Source organism: Phaseolus vulgaris, chromosome 2 (assembly GCF_051622355.1).
Source record: "Phaseolus vulgaris cultivar YP4 chromosome 2, ASM5162235v1, whole genome shotgun sequence".
In the NCBI taxonomy this organism is placed as follows: Eukaryota; Viridiplantae; Streptophyta; class Magnoliopsida; order Fabales; family Fabaceae; genus Phaseolus; species Phaseolus vulgaris.
The window spans coordinates 1725638-1751603 of record NC_143499.1 but is presented as its reverse complement, the minus strand read 5'-3'; the positions used below and the strand labels follow the sequence as shown (position 1 = coordinate 1751603).

The 25966-nt window shown below is 36.3% G+C and overlaps 1 protein-coding gene and 1 pseudogene across 3 annotated transcripts; both read right to left on the bottom strand.

Moving 5' to 3' along the window:
• Nucleotides 1-2123: 2123 nt before the first annotated feature.
• LOC137810067 (suppressor of RPS4-RLD 1-like) lies at nt 2124-17721 on the bottom strand. 2 transcript variants are annotated; one of them, XM_090298041.1, is made up of 17 exons: nt 17621-17721; nt 17392-17499; nt 16787-16868; nt 16599-16655; nt 13857-13965; nt 13699-13779; nt 12453-12539; nt 11962-12168; nt 8713-9050; nt 8539-8625; nt 8370-8469; nt 4498-4589; nt 4381-4419; nt 4179-4269; nt 3087-3184; nt 2659-2969; nt 2124-2493 (listed from the first exon to the last, which is right to left on the bottom strand). In XM_090298041.1, the coding sequence occupies exons 2-16, from the start codon at nt 17408-17410 to the stop codon at nt 2681-2683; spliced, it is 1776 nt and encodes a 591-aa protein (XP_090154167.1). In that variant the 5' UTR covers nt 17411-17499; nt 17621-17721; the 3' UTR covers nt 2124-2493; nt 2659-2680. The 2 variants fall into 2 exon arrangements, with proteins under 2 accessions (XP_090154167.1, XP_090154168.1); XM_090298042.1 differs by lacking the exon at nt 17621-17721 and having other exon boundaries at nt 16787-16857; nt 17392-17450.
• Nucleotides 17446-20718, bottom strand: LOC150028930 (suppressor of RPS4-RLD 1-like; annotated as a pseudogene). The gene is made up of 9 exons (XR_016519019.1): nt 20280-20718; nt 20042-20151; nt 19144-19835; nt 19054-19098; nt 18797-18898; nt 18628-18708; nt 18072-18138; nt 17621-17721; nt 17446-17499 (listed from the first exon to the last, which is right to left on the bottom strand). The product of XR_016519019.1 is annotated as a suppressor of RPS4-RLD 1-like (transcript).
• Nucleotides 20719-25966: the final 5248 nt, after the last annotated feature.

Sequence of the window (25966 nt, the reverse complement as noted above, 5' to 3'; positions counted from 1 at the left end):
GGTCTGTGTCTTACTACCCCCTATTCCTTTGGTCTTTTGGTCTGAAAATTTTACTATACATTCCTCATTGTGTGTATTGAGTTTTGGCTGAGATTTGAGCCCTAGATTCGTCCCACAAGATTTTCAATAAATTTTTGATTCATCACTGCCAGAGTTGAAAGGAAGGTTCGTTTGTGTGTGAAACTGTTTGATCTTTTTCCTAGGTGAATACTCATCTGTTTGACGTGAAATTTGTCGCGTTTTGTCCCAAATTCAGTCCAGATTCTTACGTGGAATTTCAGGAAAAACTTATTCCGGGACAATTTTTCTGAAATTTTGTGAAAAACCAAGGCTATCCTCTAGCAAAATTTGTGAAATTTCGCCCTACTTTCTACAATTTTATTCTGTGTTGAAAAATTGCGTTGAAACATTCACACAAGTACTTTCATGTGTTGTTTGCACCCTGCGAAGGAGGCACGTCCATAAACAAATCACAAAAAGGAGATATAGGGAAGAAAAGTCAGGACATTTTGTTTTCGAAAAACCGGTTTTGTTCACTCTCGGTCTGGGTCTTACTACCCCCTATTCCTTTGGTCTTTTGTTCTGAAAATTTTATGAGACATTCGTTCTTGTGTGTATTGAGTTTTGGCTGAGATTTGAGCCCCAAATTCGTCACACAAGATTTTCAATAAATTTTTGATTCATCACTGCAAGGATTGAAACGAAAATTCGTTTGTGTGTGAAATTGTTTGATCTTTTTTCTAGGTGAATACTCATCTGTTTGACTTGAAATTTGTCGCGTTTTGTCCCAAATTCAGTCCAGATTCTTATGTGAAATTTAAGAAAAAAATTATTCCGGGACAATTTTTCTGGAATTTTGTGAAAAACTAAGGCTATCCTCTAGCAAAATTTGTGAAATTTCGCCCTACTTTCTCCAATTTTATTTTGTGTTGAAAAATTGCGTTGAAAAATTCACACAAGTACTTTCATGTGCTATTTGCTCCCTACGAAGGAGGCACGTCCATAAACAATTCACAAAAATGAGATATAGGGAAGAAAAGCCAGGACATTTTGTTTTCGGAAAACCGGTTTTGTTCACTCTCGGTCTGTGTCTTACTACGCCCTATTCCTTGGGTCTTTTGGTCTGAAAATTTTACCAGACATTCCTCATTGTGTGTATTGAGTTTTGGCTGAGATTTGAGCCATATATTCGTCCCACGAGATTTTCAATAAATTTTTGATTCATCACTGCCAGGGTTGAAAGGAAGGTTCGTTTGTGTGTGAAACTGTTTGATCTTTTTCCTAGGTGAATACTCATCTGTTTGACGTGAAATTTGTCGCGTTTTGTCCCAAATTCAGTCCAGATTCTTACGTGGAATTTCAGGAAAAACTTATTCCGGGACAATTTTTCTGAAATTTTGTGAAAAACCAAGGCTATCCTCTAGCAAAATTTGTGAAATTTCGCCCTACTTTCTACAATTTTATTCTGTGTTGAAAAATTGCATTGAAACATTCACACAAGTACTTTCATATGTTGTTTGCACCCTGCGAAGGAGGCACGTCCATAAACAAATCACAAAAAGGAGATACAGGGAAGAAAAGTCAGGACATTTTGTTTTCGAAAAACCGGTTTTGTTCACTCTCGGTCTGGGTCTTACCACCCCCTATTCCTTTGGTCTTTTGTTCTGAAAATTTTATGAGACATTCGTCCTTGTGTGTATTGAGTTTTGGCTGAGATTTGAGCCCCAAATTCGTCACACAAGATTTTCAATAAATTTTTGATTCATCACTGCAAGGATTGAAACGAAGGTTCGTTTGTGTGTGAAACTGTTTGATCTTTTTCCTAGGTAAATACTCATTGGTTTGACGTGAAATTTGTCGCGTTTTGTCCCATATTCAATCCAGATTCTTACGTGGAATTTCAGGAAAAAATTATTTCGGACAATTTTTCTGAAATTTTGTGAAAAACCTAGCAAAATTTGTGAAATTTCGCCCTACCTTCTGCAATTTTATTCTGTGTTGAAAAATTGCGTTATAAATCCTACATAAAATGATGATATTCAGACACATCTGCATGATGAATGCACACCGAACCATGACGTACCATTAACAATAAATCAGGAAATGGAGTTATGACTAAAAAATGCTAAGAATGTAATACTTTATTCTCACTTTGAACAATTTAATACTACCCCATTCTCACTAAACCAATTTAATAACATACAAACATACTTATTAGTCTCGAATCTGTTTTTTGTAGGGAGCGGGGCAGCCACATAGCGGTAATAGAATAGGAGAGAAGATAAATGGTAATTCAATCATCCAATGCCCTAATTTACAAGATTGTATAAAGGTTAACATATAATATTACAATTTAAAAAGCGGGTACAAAGATTGAGCCTGAACAGGAAGATCAGTTGGTAAATGTGAAAGCTTTCAATTAATAGTTCTGCTGCATTTCCGAAGCGTGTCAAAGACCAGCAGCAATGCAGTACTAAGGCAAAATACAGAGACCTACGAAAAACAGGTAATACAGTATTGAATTTGCTTTTACAGAGATACTGAATAAACCAATACTGCATATTGGGTAACTATTTATAAACATTATAGGACGAGCAGAAATTAAGAAGAGCAGAAATTAAGAAAAGCAGAAATTGGAAAACAGAGCCATTCACTCACCTGGACATTATTTCAAAGGAGTTCAATCATCAGAAGTGCTCAAGGCAGCAACAACCGACCCTGTTGTTGCAAAGGTTGATGCTACATCATGATAGTCTTTCCATGAGGTTGTTACCTTCAGAGATGGGTATAACCAACTTTTGACAGAATCCACAAAGGAATTTGGATCCAAGTTCAAAATGGCTTCCCAATCAACCTGCAAACCTTGTGGGATACTTCCTGTGAACTCCATATTAGCAGCAAGGAACAAACCCAGCATGACTGCAAATCCGACAACAGCAGATCCTCTGGACAGTGGCATAAAATTATACCTGAAAAAGGGAGATAAATTTACGGAATGACTTAGACCAAAGATAGAAGAAAAAGATTTACATAATGGCTTCAAACGCTCCAAGAGGCTAGAGAATTTATGTATTATAAGGCCCTACCAGTAATATGTCATCCTTAATATTGCATCTCTCACATTTGCGAGCGCATCAAAGTCAGTAGACCCATAATTTTCACCACAGTAAGCATTGCGGAGAGCCTGAAAGATATCAAGATGGATACAAGGTAAATTGTTGAAATTCATCAAGCAACTTGAAAAGTAACTACATAGGTCAACCACGTTGTAATGATGGGACATGGATCATTGGTAAAGACTAAAACACACATCCTTTACAGGAGCTAGGGGTGGGATGAATTGAATTTTTAAAAATCCAATAAAATAGATTAGATTTGAAATTCAGATCCATTTAATTATATTAAGTTGGTTATTTTTTAAATTATTTGAATTTGGATTTAAATTTGTTTAAATCCACATCCATTTAATTTGGATACAAATGGCATTCAAACCAAGGCTATAATATCTAATAAATTCAGTTTTATTTGAACTAATTTAGTTGTTATATATATTTACTAAATAATTAAGATATCTTTCAAGATTAAATTATTAATTTTGAGAGATGGAGTATATAGAGTGACTAATAACACTATGGTTTAACATGATGATACTCGTATTCCTTGATTCTAATAGAAGTTTTTCCTTTTTTTCAAGTATTTTTCTTACAGCTAAATTATTTTTACTTATAAATATTTTTCTGATATTTTTTTTTATCAGGTGGCAATATGAACTGCCAGCAACACGGATACTGTTTGGTAGGTAGGCAACACAGGGACTGACCCAACAACAACCCAACCATGGTCCGAACCAAAGAGACACTTTGCAAATTGAGTAAAAAGTGTCTCAATCGAAACCAACAAAAAATTGTTTTGACCAAACAATTTTTTTGGACAAACATTGATTTTGGATTTTTTTAAATCCAAAAAAAATATCCAACAAATTTCTAATCCAAAAATATGTATTTTGGATTTGAAATGGATATGTTAAGATGAACATAAAGTAATTTGGATTTGAATATCTGGATTTTTTGCATGCCCGTATTAGAAGCAAGCCACATAAAGAGGCCCATAGGGTCATATATATATTGGCTAAAAATATATAATCGAAGTAGTTTGGTATAGTTATAACTATAACGTACATCCCATGCCATTGCCATTTCTGCATCATAATCCTCCCATCTAGCAGGTGTACAAGGTGTTCTAATTGCAAAGTCAAAACCATGCTCCTCCCTGAAAATGTTCACCATTCCCGCAATAAAATATACAGGTATGAACAGTTAAGAAACAAAAAAAGGAAAATGTGGAAGAAAATAACTTAAATTTTAACTGTATCAAGCTCACGTTTTTACAAGTGTTATCCTTGTTCCCTCAAGTTGTTTCCTGAAGCATTAACATCCAGAAATAAGTATTCAAAAAAATTATATGTTCCCAGGCACCATCTGCATCTTGCACACTTACCCTTCAAATGCAGTACTGTTGCACCACGTAGATGACCAGAAATCCTCACCAATAGCATTATAAAGATCAGAGACAGAATTGGCACGCGTGACCTGCAAATCAAATATTCAAGTGTTCATTTTCATAAAAGGGCAAACTAATGAAATATTATTATTATTATTGTTATTATTATTATTATTATTATTATTATTATTCAAACTTCGTTTAAAAAAATGAACATGTAAGAGTTATGAAGCATTTATCTTCAAAGATTAATAAATATTTAGAAATCCTTAAGCTTTAACAATTTAGAAAGGAAGTCCTATTCTATCAGTTAATTAAGGAAATCAAATTAAATCAACTAACAAAAATATTTAAGATTACATATTTAATAATTGATACAGATTTATGTCTTAAAATAACATTTTAAGCTTTAAGGATATTGGTTCCTAAGGCTGTGAAAGTCTATTTCAGTCATTAATGGGTCCTCGGATTAACTACATATGTAACAAGCTTGGTGTAGATGACTTATATGCTCAAGCTTGAGCAGGAGTGTTGAATCTATAGATACGTAATTGATGATATTAGGATCAATTAGATTGATTCCATAGTTATGTTATGGAGTAATTAAATATTATGTAAAAATGTTCTCTCTACTATAAATTGAGGAGATTTATTGTGGTCTAAACACACAGAATACATCATATGCATTCTCAGTTTCTCTCTTCTCAAAAGGTTGAAAAGCGAATGCAGGTGATAAAGTCCAATAATGGAGCCCGTTATTTTTCTCAAAATTTTGACAGCTTATGTTATTTTTCTGAAAATTTTGACAGCTTATGTAGATGCAGGCATTGAACATCAATTGATACCACTGTGCACTCCACAAAAATATGGTGTTGTGGAGTACAGAGTTTTTACGTAGTTGTGAATTGTGTGTTTGATCACACATGTAAAACCTTTATTTATAATCATTCAAATTAAAATATAGGGAAACCTAATAATGGAGAATATCCTAATCGCTAAGGCAAACCATATCTTTTATATGGAAAGAAATGTTCGAGTAATTATGGAAATGGCAAGCTATATTTACTCCATGATAAGGACTGCCAAATAAATTTTGGAAAGGAGGCTGCAAACACAGCAGTGTTTTAGCTAAACACAGAGTGACAACAAAAGCTTTGCAAAAGAAGACTCCATTTGAAGCATGCACAACTACAAACCAAAGCTAACAAATCTGGAGAAATTTGGTTGCCTATGTTTCTCTTGCATACCTCCAATAAAGAGGGACAAATTGGACAAGAAAGAAGAACCTGATAATGGAGAATATCCCTAATTGCTAAGGCAAATCATCCTTTTACATGGAAAGAAAAGCCCGAATAATTAAGGAAATGGCAAGGTATATTTACTCCATGATAAGGACTGCCAAAGAAATTTTGAACAGAGGCTGCAAACACAGCAGTGTTTTAGCTAAACAGAGTGCCAACAAAAAGCTTTGCAAAAGAAGACTCCATTTGAAGCATGGGACAACTACAAACCAAAGCTCAAATCTGAAGACATTTGGTTGCCTATGTTTCTCTTGCATACCTCCAATAAAGAGGAACAACTTGGACAAAAAATCAGAACCTGAAATTTGTGTACACTTTAACTCAACTTCAAAGTAATTGTTAGCAGGGATGTGAAATTTTTGGAATCAGAGAGTTGGAACTAGGAAGATGACATGAAGCCTGAATTTCAGGAGGAGAATAAAGATGTTGATGAAGAACCCATAAGAGGAACTAGATCACTTTCAGACACCTACCAAAGGTGCAATGTTGATGTCATGGGGCTGAAGAATATGAAAAAGGCGCAGCTGACCAAAAATGGATAAATGCAATGAAGAAGGAGCTCAAAATGATTACAAGAAATCAAACATGGGAGCTGGTGGACTGACCTCACCACAAGAAAGCCATTGGTGTCAAATGTGTTTATAGAACTGAACTCAATCCAGATGGTTCTACAAACAAAAAAATGGCAAGGCTTGTTGTCAATAGATATACTTCGGTTCTAGGGTTGATTTTTGAGACTTTTGCCCCGGTTTCCAGGCTAGAGGCAATAAGAATTTAGTTTTCTATTGCTGCACAAAAGGGCTGGATTATACATCAAATGAATGTGAAATCAACTTTTGAATGATACTTGGAGGAAGAAATTTTTGTTTAGCAACCTGAAGGGTTTGTTATTCAAGGGCAGGAGGAGAAAGTGTATCAACTAAGGAAAGCTTTGTATGTATCGTTGTCATGGTATAGCAGAATTGATTCCCACTTGGTGAACTTAGGCTTTAAAAATGTTTGAGCGAATCTACTGCATATGTCAAATTGATGGTGAAATACAAGTATCTCTATATATTGAAGATCTCTTAGTAAGAGTAGCAATGAGCAGATTGATAAGTTCAAGGAAAAATTGAAAGGTGTTTCTAAAATGAGAGGCCTTAAGGATGACATTCTATCTTGGTATGAAGGTCTATAAAAAACAGAATGAAATAATTTTTTGTCAAGAAAAATATGCAAATGAAGTTTTCAAGAAGTTTAACATGGAAGGGACCAAACCAGCTGCAACTCCAATGAATCAAAAGGGGCTTTTTGTAAGGAAGACAAAAAAGTGGATGACAAGCTATACAAGAGCCTTATAGACTGCCTAATGTATTCAAGTGCAACAAGGCCTAACATCTTGCATACAATAAACTTTATACTGTTGGATCATTGACTAGAGATATGACCAAATTATAGTGTACTAGTGAGAGCAAACCTATCCTTACAAACTGATTTTGTGAAGTTGAGTTAAGTTTAAAGTCCACTTTTAAGAAGATATCAGAACATATCCTAGCGAGATTTTTCTTGAACCTATTGTCTCATCCGCTATCAGGTCACTATTAGACCTCCGATATATATCTAGTCTTTTCTCAAGAATATTCCAGTCTTCTTGGCAACTCAGATAGTGATTGAGCTGGTGTGCTGATAATATGAAAAGTACTTTTGGTTATCATTTTAGCTTTGGTTCTGGATTTTTTCATGGCATTCAAAGAAGCAAGAAATCATAGCTCAATCCACAACAGAAGCAGAATATGTGGCTGCAACTGCTGCTGTTATCATGCTCTTCAGATCAAAAAGCTCAAGACAGATTTGCATATGAAACAACAGGACAGCACACATATATTTGTGGATAATCAAGCTGCAAGTTCAACTGCTAGTAATCCAGTTTTCCATGGCAAAACAATACACTTCAAGATAAAAGCTCTACTTTCTAAGGGGGAGGCACAGAGAGAAGGAGAAATGAAATTAATCTACTGCAAAACATAAAGAATAAAGTGCTCATATCCTAACAAGGTCACTTCCTAAAGCTAGATATGAATTCTTGAGGTAGAGGCTTAATGTATGCAGTTCCAGAGTAAGGAGGAACGTTGACAAGATGACTCATGAAACTGATTTTTTTTTTAAGTTGTTGCTAGTTTTTTGGACTCATGACTGTTTTTATGTTATCTCTTGGGAACTGTCTGATATGCTCTATTTATAGAGGATTTTTAGGCACTAAGTAGGAGTTATTTTCCTTTATTCTCTCACCTGTATAAATTATGCTGTTGATGGATCAATAAATTATTCTTCCGCACTCCATGTTTTTTAATATACAACAAAAATACACAAAAAAAGTAACATACAACCTACAAGTGTGAACTTTAATGTATGACCAGGCAAAACAAATAGCACAAGAAGCACATTACAGCCAGTACTAACGTGAGCAAAGAAAAGTAAAAGTTTTCCAAAGCAACCAATTGGGTTACAAGTCACAGCTGAGGCCTTTTGCATAGTAAATCAAGTCACAAGAAACAAGCACCAGATCTAAATCAACAATAAACAAATCACCTCATCCAGTTTCCCATCCTCGGAAAGACGAATGATATGATCTGTCTTGCTGTAGACATATGATTTCTCTTTTATGATAGTCTTTGCGATATCTAAAGTCCTGTGATGTTTAAAAAGAATGAGCCCAAATCCAGTCTACCAATACAGAACTTAAACAGGGTCTTTTTACCTTTCATAGTTAGGAAAGTAACGGACAACTTTGGCTTGTCCCAGGATCATGGGTGTGTGAGAACCAAATCCAGAATTAAACTCTTCACTGCAGTGCAAAGAAACCAATAAAATCCAAAACATGGGAAGCACTAATATGGTCTTCAAGAATACTTATAGCCCAAAGATGAAATACCTTAGCTTGTTCACCCACACAACAGGGTCACAAGGCTCAGAAATCTGTCTCCATCTAACTGCTATTGAATAAATATCTTTCCATGATATTGAACGGCTGGATGATCTATCATCTACAATGCCATGCGAAGGAGATGTTTCGGAAGTACTACTTGTGCTACAACCTGCACCTCCCCTATTCTGACTGGGCATATTAATTCTTTCCCTTCTCCTTGCCCTTTTGCCATTCTTTGAGCTTGAGTTGTTTTTATTAGAATATTTCCATTCCGTTTGAAGGGCACGCCAAGCCTTAGAGACCTTTTGTGCAATTTCAATAGCAGCAAATCCTGCCATACGATGCTGATAAATAAGGAAATATTAACAGAATTAGAGATAAAGACATAACATAGAAAAATTAACAATATGAGAATAATGACAACCATGGTTGGCTGCAAGTTGCTTTAAGTTAAGACATGAAAAGTAATAAAGGGATAATATAATAAGTCACAGATACATAGAATCAAGTACTGAAAAAATGATAATGAGTATGATCGTCTCAGATTGAAATTTAACGAAAATGTAATCTTTTGCAGTACTGAACATATATATTACTTTATAACAATATGAGAATAATGACAACCATGATCGGCTGCAAGTTGCTTTTAAGTTCAGACATGAAAAGTAATAAAGGGAAAATATAATAAGTTACAGATACTTAGAATGAAGTACTGAAAAAAAGATAATGAATATGATGCTGGTATCAGATTGAAATTTGAGACAATGTAATTTTTGCAGTACTGAACATATATATTTCTTTATAACAAGAAAAAACAAGCTTAATAAAGAGACCAAACACATTATTCATTTTTAAACCCAAGGCATTTGATAATACTTAACCCAAGTAGTAAATGACTACAAACCAGGCAGACGTTTCTTCAGAAAATATAATACATATTAAAAAACCAAAGAAGGGTGAATGGAGAATATTTGTTCAGTGTGAAAACACAGAAGCAACACTCACAAGTATGGTGCCTACCAATTTTTCTTTCTATAAAATTATTGTTTACTACTCCTAATGTAGGTGATCTTTCGGTAATAAAAATCTAAAAATATTCTCAACCAAGATATAATATAATCCATAGTTCTGGGACTATTTGGCACTGATAAATAACCAACATAAGAATAGTTATAGGACAATCATATGATGTTTACTTTATGAAAAAGTATGAATTACTTTTACGCTTTTCACAATTTCTGGGCGAAAAAAAAAAACTGTCTTGAGGACAGTTCTTGTCTTTCAACCAGAAAATAGCATCCTTTAACCATATCAATTTCAATGACAGATTACAGATAGTAAAATGCAAGTGGTAATAACCACTGGAAAGAAAATCAAGAGACCAGTTGTCATGATTTGTTATCCAAATGCTTGAATATTATGAAAATTAATAATTTTCATCAAACTGTCGTGCTCTCCAACATGCAGTCTAAATCCTAATTCTAAGAGTAAATTATATATTATATTAACACCCCCAAGGTTTTCTTATAATGCAATGACACCTCAGTTATTTTTTTAAAATTCTCACAAACCTCTCCTTTATTTTAAAAACATTACATTGTCTTCCTGGTTACATTACACGTGTACTAATGAATGTGGAGATGAGAATGATCTTTATTAGCTTTAATAAATAAAAATGTTTGTAAATCTAGAAAAGAACTTACTTGCATTGTATTTTCTTTCATTGTTAAATAGCTGCAAATAGCATTTTTTTTTATCTTAGGTTGTAATTGGGCCTATCTAGCTGAAAATGTACTAAGGGGTGCGGCATTTTGAAGGCAACCTAGCAAGGAACACATGGCAACAATCAAACCCAATATGAGCCATGAAATTCTCGACCAAAAAGAATATATGGCAAGAAAGTAGTAAGCTAAGCATGGAAAGTGTGACACTAGCATGGAAAGTGAAACAAGCACACAAAATATGGAATCCTACCCTTTGATCTAGATCTAGATTCAAAATTCAAATTGGATTTTCCCTCCTTTATTCATTGAATTTTTTTGCCATTGATGGATATATATAATCACTCCCTCGTAATTGTGAGATACTTGTAAGAGTGATCTTGAGCTTTGAGTCTTATCTTGAGCTCCTAGGAGTCAAGTGGTGATTCTACATGAAACTTATTATGGAGATGGAGAGCTCTCTTCCATCTCCTTAAGTCTTCTCCACCTTTTCCTTTTACTACTTGTCATTTTCATTTCTTCTTCTAGTTCCTCTTAATTGCCGCCATTTGTTTCTTATTCTAACTCAGTCATTGTCTTTTGTTAATTGTTTTAGTTCAATTGTTATATTCTTGTGCTTGTCTTGAAATTCTATAGTTCATAGAATCATTGATTCAAACTTTTAGCGACATTTAATTGTACTAAAGTGAAGATGAGATTCATACTTGTTACTTGAATTTGATTGCTTTTTGATATTATAAGTTCTAATACATATTTGATCTTTATCATGTACCCCTTAAGTCTTCCTTTTTCACATTACAAATGCACCCACTTAAGGGAAGTCATTGTAATGATGAGAAAAGTAGGGGGTGTAAGTATAATTTGAGAAAAGATCAGGTGATCTTGATGTAATTTACTCTAATTTTAACCCATGATATATTATTACTTCTGTTCAATCCTCAGTTTTCTCAGAATGTCTTTATTTGGGTACAATAAAACAGAAATCTACATCAAAGAAAAAGGCCACAAGAAGCTGCAGAAATTACGCAGATGAAAAATTAACATAGAAAATGCATTTTACATATTTTGATTATTTTCTTCTATAATTTGATATCACTTGACTCTTCAGAATATTTGTAATTGCCTGAAAGAATTTCCCCCCAGCCCCTATGAATTTATATTCAAATCTGTTCACGACTCAAATCCCAAATAAAATATTAGTCCTAAATTAAGGAAAAGATAAAAGAATAGTATCTATAATAACAGACAATTCCACGGCATGATATACTCAATGAATGCTGGATTTGTCACATGCACCTCTCTGCAGCAACTACCAAATCAAGGACAAGTTATCTACTAAAACCAAAGGTCCATCCTATATCTATTAAGACAGACAAAAAGTACAAATTCATTTGTTCACAAAAAAAAAAGCTGCAAAAGTATAAGTACCACCCACAGTAGAAAAAGGATACCAAGTAAAAGAAAGGAAAACAAAATGTGTAAAATTAATAAGCAACTGATACGGAGATGTTAACATGTGAACAAATAACTCTACCTGACGCCTGTTGGGTAGGAAACCAGGACAATCATATTGGATTTTCTTGCCAATGAAGTCTGCAGCCTGTATAAGAGCATTCTTCTGCTTTGTAAGAACTACTTCTTGCTTTCTAAGCTTTCCCTTTCTTAAAGACTCACGCAAAGGAGGTTGCCTGTAAACCTTTTCACATACATTCTTGGGATGTAACCTCTTGCACCAGTACTCCTGAATAGACATAATATCATAGAAATTAGAATCTAAGCAATACAAAACACATCTCCAACATAGAAGTAAAAGTTTATACGCTTCTGAAACCCACATAGAAACTTAAGTTATATGCAAACAAGTACGATGTACAAGTTTTCTGACATTCCGCAAGCATGACGATAGTAACATGTCTTGTAATTGTTTAGTTCAAACTAATAATCCTATCCCATAAAAAGTTTAGTTCGGCCAAATAAAGAGATGAGAAGTATCATAGAAAGGTAGAATAAATTCCATAACTTTACCTTAAAAAGTGGATCAATATCCCCATCAATGTCAAACCAGCAAAACTCACGGTTAAATTTTGAGGCGGTATAAAGAGCAATCTCTTTCTGCAAGAGGGGAAAAAGAGTTCGATGCTCATTATACAAGTAACATTAAATAAAAATTAATGGAAGATGTTAACATTCATTAACCAATACATAAGTTCATTCGCATAATGCCCAAAATGAATGTACAAAATTGGTCAATAAATTATCACAATAATCAAGAGAAAGCAAGTCTGGCAAGTGTTTCTCAATAAAGGTTCACATGAAATCTAAGTAACTAGAAGAACTAAAGCAGAAGAGGACAGCATATAAAATAATGTTAAAAGAACTTTGCAAGTTGACACTAGTAAGCTCTCGGTTTGTATGTTGAAAGGCAAGAATCTCTCACTCTAACCTAGTGCCTCCTTTGAAAATTTACTACTCATTAGTGTTGATAAAATATTTTATTGTAATTTAAAAAATTAAAGTATTCATTTTTTATATTATTTTAAAACAGTTTTTAAATATGTAACACGTTAGATTGTTACAAATGTTTATAACGTTTAAAAAAAAGTTGGTGGACATTTTGTTAATTTTTTTAACATTAGAAGCTTTGGTATCGGAACAATATATTTCCATTTTTTTAGTTCCGCACCTTCAGTTTTACTGGTGCATTGCCTAGGCCTATTATATAAAGAGCATTCCATTGAGCAGAAAAGGTACATACAACATTTCATTCACGTACAAATCATTGCCAGTTTTTTCTTCTAAATTATTTGGATATTTTATACTCTTTCAAAGAACATTGGTGTTCATAAGGTTAGGAGATCCTTCATTGTACTCAAATTTCTTTCTACCAGTCTAGTGGGACATTTTCTCTTTAAGGACATCATTCTACATGTGTCAACCCAGGTTTTATCTAATCTTTTACTCTCTAATATTTTTTATCATGTTTACCAAGAATAGAATAACCGCTTAGAATAAAGAAACAAATTATATTTGTGGAAAAGTGCAAAATCGTATTATTGTTTATTATAAGCATTGTCCATTTTATGCGAAACACTACTATTCTGACTTTCTCTTTTTAATCAGATTTTATTTTATCTTTTATTTCTAACAGCTCCCAGCTTTGTCAGATGACATTTTCACAAAGAGAGGTCTTAGTTTTCCTTTTCATAAATAAAATAGAATTAAGGGGGAAAAACAGAAGCTGTACAAATATAAAATTTTACAATATACAAACCTGGTAAAAGGCAAGGCACTGAAGCACAAACTTATCCATTGAGTCCAACTCCAAATCCAGAGCAGCATCATAATCCTTGACCTGAGATCAGAAATGAAGTTGCCAAGTGACTAATGTGAATCGGTATTTCTCCCAAAAAGTTAAAAGTAAAACCTTACCGCCTCTTTGTATTGTCCAACAGCATGGTAGCATGAAGCTCGCAAATATAAACACTCAACATTGGCACCATCAACGGTCAACCCTATTGACAAATCATTGATAGCCTTCCTGTCACAGTCAAACCCAATTTAAGTCAGAAACAAGATAAAGTAGCAGAACCTAAAATTCAAGACCAAAACATGTTAAAGCAGACCTTTGTTACGAAATATTTGAAAGCAATTTCCATGGAAATGTGGTTGCTACTATAAATTCAAAGCTACCAATAAATCATAACCATATGATCATGGCGCACATTGTCTCATACACAATTTATATCTCTAAAATCTTATATCGCAGACAAAGATGTAAGTCATTAACCATTGAATTGACCACTTAATTCTTGGATTCAAATGAACAATAAATACTGTACAAGTACTTTCTTTGAGACTTCAGGCACATTTACAACATAAATCTTCATTGAAGCACACCTTTACTGCCAACCAAAGTTTACAAATTCAAAAAGCATCTCACTATAAAGATCCCAGTTCAACCAATCTAGTAGTTGACATGGAAGATATCAACTAATCCTAGTTCCTGAAGCAGTATTCTCAACTTTATTCACTCCCTGAAAGATTTTGATAAAATGGGCCTACAGAGACTCAGAAGAAGAAAACGGAAATGTTTCAGGGAATTTATAGGATGGTCCTAGAATATTAGAAATAATATTTATAATATTATTTAGTTTATAGTTTTAATTTCTTAAAATGAGATGATGACACTTGTAGGATCATAATTTAGAAGATGCCATGTTTTTAGGTTATATAAATGTACTCTTCTTACCTGTAGAGAGGGGAGAAACAATAGCAGTGTTATCTTTTAGGGTCTTTTAGTTATAGTTTTTATGTATTTTAGAGTAGTTTAGTTCCTCCTATCAAATGGTGTTTTCATTGGCTTACCCACAACTGACACCACCATGGCAGAAAGCCTCCAAGCTATTGGCCAGAAATTTGATGCCATCTATCTCACACCACCCACACAGTCACTGCCTATAGAGTGGCCACCACAATTACTACCACCATCATATATCTCAAAAAATTCACAGACTTATCCATACCCACATTTATACTATCCACCACAGCATCCACAACAGCCTCCAGCTCACAGGGATTTCAACCACATCCACCAACATTTATATTACCCTCCACCACCACCACCACCACCACCACCACCATCACCATCACCATACAGTACAAATCTGCACCACCAACCCCACCACCTTCACCAAATGCCTTTATCCTCACAATACCACTAGTACTTGAATCCTTCCCCCACTTCAATGGCTGTGTCCACCACAGCCATAATGGCCACCACAACCATCAAGCCAACTAACCACCACAATGGCCACCGCCACTGTGGTCAACACAACTAAGTTTTTCATCACACCCTCCCCTTCCCTGTCAACTCCTCCATTGTGGGTCTTGGAGTCACAATAGCCACCACCACTTAATCTCCACTGACATTTTACGGTGACTTGTCCCACTAACTCCTCCCATGCATTTGCCCTCCAACCTTACCACGATGACCTGACCCATTCAGGCTTACCACAACGTTCACTTCTCAAACCACACACTTAATACTAAAACCACCTTTGAACAAAACACAACCTCCCCACAGACCATTCCACCTATAGTTGTTCCCCACCTTCATTATCCATCAACCCTAGCTTGCCCAGCTGACCCCCCTAATAACCATACCTGTCTCGCCCCAAACTTTAAAACAAAAACTAGCCATGACACAACCACCCACCCCTTTTCCAAAATCAATTCACCCATAAAAAATGCCACTTGTTCTCTCTTAATTGTGCCACACATCTCTCGTATTCTCACCCACCTTCGGCACGTAACTTTTGACCTTCCTTAGGAGTAATATTGCTTGCAACAAGTGGACTCCACATGCACAGATCATTCCATGTGCCTTCTATTTTTCCTACACCACTCAATATGAAGCCTATTCCTATTCCACCTATCATTCCTATCACTGCAACCAAATTTTCCCCTTCACCATCATCTAAGGACAGTCTTTTTCCTGAATACCTCACCTATTGCATGCAAGCCCAATACATATACCTCCCAACCAATTTACCCAACCAAATCCATGTGAAATCCATAATGGATTTCCCACCATCACACTTCCAACCATTCGTTTCCACTAATGCCCACCACTCTATCATAATTTTTTTTTTGTCATAAAACCTTGAGAACAAGGTTCTCATTCAACCCAGTGGCAATGATAAAATGGGCCTAGAGAGACTCAGAAGAAGAAAAAGGAAATGGTTCAAAGATTTAATAAGATGGTTCTAGAATGTTAAAAATAATATTTATTTTATAGTTTTAATTTCTTAAAATGAGATGATGACGCTTGTGGGGTCATAATTTAGTTGATGGCATGTTTTTAGGTTATATAAATGTACTCTTCTTACCTACAGATAGGGATAAAAATATCAATGTTATCTTTTAGTGTCTTTTACATATAGATTTTATGTATTTTAGAGCAGTTTAGTTCTTCGTATCAGATTTCATCATATTTCCAAGTTCTACCACCAAATTTTCTTCAATAACTACTTGTAGGTCTGCCACTATACCTCAAAGTTTGTGTTACTTGCATTCATGGACCCAATCATAATACTATTGAAAACTTGCAAGATACAGTGTCAAATAAATATTCAATCCCCAACTAATCAGCAGTTAAGGTTGTTTACATACCTATGTTCTCCCATTGCATGGAACAAAAGGCCACGCAAATGATAAGCTCTAGAAAACCTAACATCAGAACACAAACAATCAGCTGCTGATAAAGAGCAAAGTGGCATAAAGTACTTCAAGCTTTATAAACCAGTTACCAGCTAAAATACCTGCAATGCCAATGATACCATTTCATTAACAACAATTACCTTGCATCAATCTGCAAAATCTGACTTAGACATTCTTGAGCTTTTGTTGGCTTCGATATATCTTGATAGAACTGCCAAAAACCTCATGTTCAGAATAAATTTAGCAGCCAAAATCTTTTAAAATACAAGTTTTTCCTATAACATAAAATGAAAGGCCAAAAACTGGGCTAGCAACACACTGATAGATCCTGATTAACTACCAAAATCACACATTCAGAACAGGACTAGCAACAAATCATCAAACAGAAAGGCCATAAACCTATAACTTGAAAAAAAGGCATGAAAGATGTAACCTACTTTGTAGAGTTAAACCCATAAGTTACTAAAGGGAAAACGCAAATGCAAACTAAGTTACTAAGCTGACATTAAATGGAAACTTTAATTCAAGTTGAATGAGTTAGTATATGGGACAGAAATGTTATGAATGAAAGCAATGAGGAAACATATTATTAGAGACCAGAGAGCATCCGAGTATACAATAGATTACATTTCAAACCATAAAATAATATGCACACAGGTGACTCAGGATTTTCAGAATAAAGCTTTCAGCTAAGTTAATAACTAAATGTTCCACAATCTATCAGTACAATAAGGTTGATAGATACCTGAGTCAGGTGTGCCCATGCTTCAAGAAAATTTCTATCAATTTGAAGTGATTTTCAATGTGCATCCTCAGCTTTCTTATATTCACCAATTGAAGATAATGCTAAACCCTGTAAAAGACAGTGCTTCCTCAGATAAATAACAAAGATATATTTTCATGTGAAAGATGAGAAAACCAACATAGAGAGCTCATAATAAATGAGGACTAAAATGTTAAGACTCAGGACCCACCAAATACGTGTAGGCAGACTTATTATCCCTGTCTAGTTGCACACAGGCTAAAAGGTCTTCAACTGCAGCATCAAACTCTTTAAATTTAAAATTTACAATTCCTGCATTGAATTTTATGAAAAACATACGTTAGACATATATAAGTAGCATTACTCTATAGAAAGAAAATAATTAGATCAAGATTATCACAGCAATAATTTATAATCAAACAACAACTTGAAATTAACAGTGAGGTTGTAACTTGAAAACAAGATACAGGAGACAGGACATAATTATTAAGAAAGACTATTCGTTTCACATGAAACTAATGAAGTCTCTGTCTAGACTTCTAGGTGCTACCAACCACAAGATGCATGCATGAACCATCATTATAGAAGGAAGCACAAATAACTATTCCAGCATCAATCAGTTAGCCAAATAACAAAATGAAAAAGACTGTCAGAAAAGATACCTCTCTCATGTAAAATATCTGCTGAGTTGGTTTCAAACTCTAATGCCTTAGTTAAATCTTCAATAGCCTGAGATGTCCGGAAGCAGTTGTCAATGTCACATTATGAATTGTTATTTGTGCAATAAAATCATATATAATAAAAAATGATTTAAATGAGATCTTACTTAAGTCACTGAAAATTTCAATCACCTTCTTTTCAATGATAAATATAATAAGATCACTAGTTAAACAGAGCCATAACATGAATCTACAAAACTATTGACAACTGCACTAGTTTTGCTTAGCAAATAAATATTTGACCCAAGTGTTAATGCCTAAACCAAATCAAGTTTCACACCTTAGTTAAAATAAGTCAAAGCAAACAAAAGTATAAACCAAATATCATTTTCTATACCAGAAGAGATCCATTTCATTAAGGGTGAGTGTCAATGGACCATACCTAACATGAAGCATTGATTAACTAAAATACCCATTTAAAAAAAATTCCAATCAGTAATGTGATTTGGTTGAACTTCAAAAAAAATTACAAATACTAAGATGGAGTAAGCGAACCCACCTCAACAAACTCCCCCAAGGCTGCCCGAGCTTGACCTCTCCTCTTCCATGCCTCACCGGCTGAAGGATTAAATTGTATAGCCTGAGAAATACATGTGAAACTACTTATAAATAGAGGAGATACCCACATCTCGATGTACCTTTCAGAAAGTTTGCTCAAATTTAAATACCTTTGAAAAATCAGCTATAGCAGCATCAAGTTCTCTCTTGAATGCATATGCCGTCCCTCTACCAATCAGTGCTTCAGGATATGCTGGTTCCTCTTTCAGTATCTGAGTACACGATGAAGACAAGAGAAAGTTTGTCATTGATGATACAGAAAAAGAGGATAAGATAACAAGCACACATCAAAAGGAAACACAAGTATCTCTAAAAAAGTAAATATCATAAAAGGAAACGCCACCAATATCCCAATTGAAGCACTAACCTGGTCAAAAATGGCTATGGCATGAGCATATTTTCCTTCATTTACCTGCAAAACATCACAAAATCAATATGCTATCAAACAAATAAATACAGCAACACAGCAGTTGTGCAAACAAACCTCCGCTATTCCTCGTGAGAGCCCAAAATCTACACTTAAAGACTTAGTCTTTGAAATCCGAGCAACACAGAACTTCTTATTTTTCCTTGCATCACCATTTTTTTCATGGGGAAAAATAAACTTACTACTTGGCTTTCTAAGAATTTCAGCAATTTCACTCGAATCACTACTAGACTCACCCCTATTGGTAAATACTTTATCTTTATCACATGATTCTGACGTGTCACTTGAGTCATTACACGATTCAGAATTATAACTCAATTTATCAATAACGTCAGGGCTTCCATTTACTTGGCTGTCAGATTTATTAGACTCTCTATCTTCACTACTTAATTCATTTCTGGAATCAAAATCATCAGCAGACTTCGGCAAGATCGCAGATTTATCACTTGTATTGTCACATAATTCAGCTTGAGCACTCAACCTATCTTGATTCTCACCAATTTCAGTCAAACTCCCATTACTCATAGCATCTGATTCGGATTGTGGCGTGGACGATCCATTGGTTTCACACAATGCAATGCTGTCTTGCTTTGCTGTTGTCAAAAGCTCTTCGAGTTCTAGCAACAGCTTCAAATCTGCAGACTGATGCTGCGCGTGTTCATAACCTTGCTCTCATACTAACAGAGCATCTGCTTTCCTTCCCAAAGCAGAAACCGCACGACCTAGTTGAAATAATAAGCCGGTGCTAAGTTCAAAAGACAAAGCATTTGTCACTACGAATAACTAATAAATCCTTGAAAATAAAATTCCAAGTTCCTACGTGGTTCTTAACCTTCTATTCATCAACCAACTCTGTTATTCTGACAAGAATTTAAATCGCACTTCTCAAGATACAAACAATTGTTGAATGAATTTATAAGCAAGAGACCTTTGAGAATGTAGGCTTGAAGACGCGCGGGGTCAAGCTGAAGCGCTCGGTCGCAATCCTTAATTACGTGCTTGTGCAGCTCCAATTGGCTGTAACAGAAGGCTCTGTTACTGAAAGCAAGCACCAGAGAAAGATTGAATATCACATTATCACACGACGGAGAATTAATCGTAATTGCGATAAAAAAAAAAAAAAAAAACGGAATCGGAGAGGTGCGAAGAAGAGTATGCGTACGCACCAGATATCTTGGATTGCACCAGACTGAGAAACGATCGAATCGAGGATTCGAATGGCCTTAGACCAGTCCTTGGAGCTGCACAGCCTAGCTAGCTGAGCTCGCTGAGAGGTCGCAGAAGCCATGGATGAAGAAGAGAAACGATGAACGCAGATCAGTAAGATAAACTTGTGTGTATTGTTTCTCCTTTCAGGTTGCAATGAAAAAGAAAGTTGGAGGTGGAGATGCAGCACGCAAGGGTAAAATGGTCTATGTGAAGCTTTGGAAATTAGAAGGAAGAAGAAGGTGGCAAGGAAGGAAGGGTGCAACAGGAGTGGATTTCGAATGACCGACGAAGTGCATGGCGCGTGACGTGCACGAATACCGAAAGGTATAGGCGGTTCAAAGCCTCGGGCCGTAACACAGCCCTGTAGTTGTTATACTGGAATTGGGTTTTGGGATTATGAAAAAATATTCTAATTTTAGATGCTTTAATTACTCCCAAGTTTTTTAGGATTCGGATTCCATGATGATTAAGGGAGTTACGCCTGGGATAAGTTCCATAAAATTAAAAATTCATTCTCATTTATGAAATTTGAGTTTTTTTTCATTTTTATTGAATATAAAATTTGTGTAGAATACTAATGTTTTAAATATTAATATATTTTTTTATAAAAAAAATCATAGAAAAATATACTATTAAATAATTATTATATATAATTGAAATTTAATTATAAATATAATTTTTTAAAAATATTTAAAGAAAAATGTCTGAAAATTTTGAGTAAACATATATGAAACGAGTTGAATGTTATAAGAGATAATACAAAACTGTGTAATGAAAGAAAACTTTTCTAAATGAAACGAATTAAAAACTAAAGGGAAAAAATGATAAGTTCTTTTAAGTTATTTTATACCGTTAAACACTCAAAATTGATATAATTTGATAGAATTAAGGTTTATTTTTTCTAAAATATAATACATTATTTGGAAAAAAAAATACGGAGGTAAAGAAAAATATACTGAAAGTGCGATAAAAATGAAAATACATTAGGAATTTCAATAAATTTTTTAAATCTAATGAATTGAACAGTTGAGAGAATAATAAATTATATAATAAAAAATGTCTTAAATGAAATAAAATAAAAAGGAAAGAAAATAGTGAAATGAAATAAAAAAAATATTAATAAAATAGTAAAAATAATTTTTTAGTAATTTTAAAAAATGGATAGAGACAAAATACTACTTAGATATTCATTATGGTCTCATAATTAATTAAATATGATAGATATATTCATATTCATACACGTATTGCATCAATACATATATCTCAATCAAAATAGTTTCAAAAAATATCCTTAAAATGAATTTATTTATCATCCCTTTGATTCATTCATGAGTTTAGGATCAATCTTTATGTTTATTTACTTTTCAATTTTAAGATCCAAATTTTCGTCTATCTTGACTAAAGTAAACTAATTATCAAATACATGTTTGCAAAACCATTCAAGTTCAGAGGAATGTGGATCCAACAATTATTATCAATTTGGTATAGTTTTTTGAAAAGTGAAAAAGGATGTTGAGAAGTCAAAACAAATATGCATTACTGACTCACAAATTCAACAAAAACGTATTTACAAAACTCGTGCTTTAGCGTCATTAATCATTATACTTATATTTTTCAATAGTCATTCTGTTCATTCATTTTCTCTATTCTCTCTACATTTTATTGTTGCAACAAAAATATAGAGTTGTTAGCAAATTGAAGCACCAATTAACATTGGATTGATAGTATTTTTTTTTTCATATGTAGAAGCAGGGACAAAACATAATAAGAATAAAGAGATTGATAAGCATGAACAAAAAGGGAAAAGAACAAAATATTGTGGAAAAGGAGTATGTGATGTAAAAGACAAATAATATGTATATAAGGAAAATAAACACAAAACAGAATTGATAATTATATCAAATTTCAACCCTCTGGGTAGAGAGCCCCTCAAGTTATGAGTATAAAAATTATACATGTCCAACTTTGAACACATGTTAAACATAGATTGTTATTAAGATATATTGATTTGTGAGTGTTATGTAAATGAGACGATATTGACTTTATTGATATAATGGAATCACATAGATGAAGTTATTCAGTTTGTGAGAGTTGAAGGAGGTTTGTTTGGCTATGTCTGAGGTTTAAAAAAACTGATCAGAGCAGATTAAATGGATTTATCCTGTCATATGAGATTATGAGATATTAAGATTGATTATGCGCATGAATAGTATGACAAGTGCAGGTCTCTAAATGTTAATTTCAATACACGAGTCTTCCGAAAGTAGAGTCGAGTGTCTGAGTATGTGAGTAGTCAGTAGAAATTCGACAGGAATAATGTAGATGATAAATGTGATAGACACTTGATGACTTTGTGAAAATTATGAGAATTTTATGAATTATGTGTGTTTTTTAAAATCAAATTTATATTAGAATTCTAAAAAATAGTTAGCTTACCCTGTAATTTGTTTTGTGTGTGTTTTCTTTAAATCTGTGATGATCGTGTTAATTTACACGGGAGCATATGAAGTTGTATGTGATAGAGCTCCTCGTTGAGCAGTCAGATGAACAAATGTTTTATTTGTATACTTTTATGTATATATTAAATCCCTACAAAGAATGATATCTTTTTGAGAAGTAGTATATGTTGTATATGTTAATTAGATATTGCATGCGTAATATATTAGCAAATATGGGTAAAAATAGGGATGTTGTTTGTACCGCCCTGGTGGTCGGGAGTGATGACGTGGCACCCTGCAACAGTATAGGCGTGTTGGCAAGGCGCCAGGTTGGCAAGAGGAAAGGAAGTCGGGGGGCTCGTGTAGTCGCCAGTTGTTAAATTGGCGTGTTCCGATTTCCAGCTTACCAGAATCGGCGATCAGCAGGTTAAAGATGAAGTCGCCAGATGTAGATTCAGGCGACCTAGTCATTGGAGATCGCCAGAGCAAGCACATCGCCAAAGATGAAAGAGAAGCAGATTATGAAGGCGGCCGGCGAGACCACAGGGAAGGTGTATGAAGGCCCTAACTCGCCAGTTCCAGTAGAGATCGCACTCCCAAGTTAGCTATGCACTGGGCAGTACCATGCATAAGTAACTTAGCCTAAATGAGAGTGGAAGCAGCGCCAAGTCAAGGAGGCTCCAGATGATGGCACGTGTACGACTGGATGCGAGCCACGTGTCCAGGTTTGTAACTGCCAGGAGAGAGAAAACAGCCAGGTATATAAGAGTTCTCAACAAACTTTCTGAGGTACGCACGTTCAGTTCATACTCTTTACGCTTGCGAGTGATAGAGCTGACTGTGAGAGAGGATTTGCACGGTTCTTGTTCTCTTAGTATTTGGTGATACCGTCACTGACTTGAGCGTTGGAGTGCGATCGGCCGCAGCGGCGCCGCTCTGTTTCTTTGCAGGTTCTTGAGGTGGATCTCGAAGAGGAACGGAAGTGAGAAGCGGTGCGCACGTCGATCCTTTGACGAGGCAGTTTCCAGCGTTCCGGTCAACAGGCAGGATCATCAGGCGCCCACCGTGGGACCGTGTAAAACTTGCTCCCATCCACAGCGTGAGTTCTTGGAAGTTTTCGAAGTTTTCTACGTGGTTGTGTGCTGGTGCAACCATCGTTCGCTGTTTGCTTGAGTTTCGTTCGGTGAGTTCGCGTTTTGTACCGTTCGTTTGGCTTTTCGATCGATGGAGTGAGGTTTCCTGCTGTTTGCGCGTAATCTGTTTGGTGGAAGTTCGAGTTCTTTCGCTCGTTTGGTTGCTTGCAGGGAAGCGGTAGTTTCCGGTGAAGGTGTGGTTTTCTTTGAAGGTTGACGGTGTTCTTGAGTTTTCTTGCACGGTTTCGCACTGTTTTCTCCGATTGATCGCTGATTCGATCGTGGTTGAAGTGTTGTTCGTTGCATTCCTGTGATTTGCTGAAGTTCATGAGAAAAATGAGAAGCAATCGTTCAAGCCCCGTGGCGCCTGTCGCTGCTGAAGGCGACGCCGCCATGACCATGGCGCAGATGGCAGAGATGATGCGCTCCTTGCAGGCAACTGTGGAAGCCTCACGCGTAGAGCAGGCGAGGATACATGAGGACCTGGTTGCCTCTCGCGCCAGGAACGAGGAGCTCAGCAAGGTGACTGAGGAGCTGCGTCAAGCTCTTCGGGAGCAGCAAGGACGTTCTTCTGCTGAAGAGGTGGCGCCGTCGACGCCACCTCGTGTTTTCCCAATGCCTTTTGTTCAGGCGATTACTGACACGCCTATTCCCACGAGCGTAGTTCCGGTTAAGGCTGTCTTCATCGGCGTGGAGGATCCAGAGGGTCATCTGACCACGTTCCATACGCAGATGATGCTGTCGGGAGGGTCAGACGCCGTCTACTGCAAGATGTTCGTGAGTACGCTCCAGGGAACGGCGATGGAGTGGTTTGTGAGCCTGCCTAACGGCCACATAACCAATTTTCAACAGTTCTCGAAGATCTTTGTTGAGCAGTACATCGTGAATAAGGCACCGCCCAGGGTGTCTTATGATCTGTTTGATATAAGGCAGTACCAGGGAGAGTCCCTCAGAGACTACCTGAATCGCTTTGGGGCGCAGATGGTCAGATCGCCGGCCAAGGATGAAGAAATGCTGGTTTATGCCTTCAAGAAGGGCGTGCAGCCAGGACCATTCTGCGAGGCCTTGATCAGGGCTCACCCCGCGACGTTTGCTGAAGTCAGGCGACTTGCAGTGGCTCACATCGCCGACGAGAGTGAAGTCGCCGAGAAGAGAGGCAGCGTGGCTCCCGCCAGGCCACGCGCCCAGACCAGGATCCAGCCGCAGAGGGTGCTGGAAACAGCGGCGGCGGCCAGGAAGGACCAGAGGACTCGCCATCCTTACGACAGGAGGAACAAGGGAAGGAGCCAGGGGCGCCAGCAACCAGCACGCTGGGAATACAATCGCCCGCCTAAGCACAAGTTTGTCATGGGATTAGCGGATCTAATCGCCATTCCTAATATATCTGCTAGGTTGAAAGCGCCTGAGAAGGTGGGCGACAAGGTGCTGGGGTCAAAGCCGGACGCCTGGTGTGAGTTCCACCAATGTTTTGGCCACACTTTGGACTCGTGTCTGTCTTTGGGATATCAGCTCGACGATCTGGTTAAGAGCGGGTTCCTAAATGACTATCTGCTGGACAGGAGGACGGGGGGAGCGTCGAGTTCCCAGCCAGCAGGTGGAGAAGCCCAGCAACACGAGATGCCTATCCACGGGGAGATCCACACCATTGCAGGGGGCTTCTCAGGTGGTGGATGCACCGCATCGCAGAGGAAGAAGTACGCGCGATCGGTGATGACGGTTGATATGTTTGAAGATCACTCGCCGGAAGTGGACATTACGTTCACCAAGCAGGATCTTCGGGACGTTGTGCCCCATGACAACGATCCCATAGTTATTTTGTTGGTTACAGCGAGAAGGAAGGTCCACAGAGTTCTGGTGGACCAAGGAAGCTCGGCAGACGTGATGTTCTGGCCGACTTTCACGCAGTTGGAGTTGCCCCTTGACCAGCTAAGGCCCTATGGAGGGTGCCTATATGGGTTCGCTGGTGACCAGGTGGAGGTCAGGGGGTACATTGAGCTGAGAACCACGTTTACAGATGAGGCTGGTTCGAGGACGGAGAAAATCAAGTACCTCATCGTAAACGCTCCTTCAGCG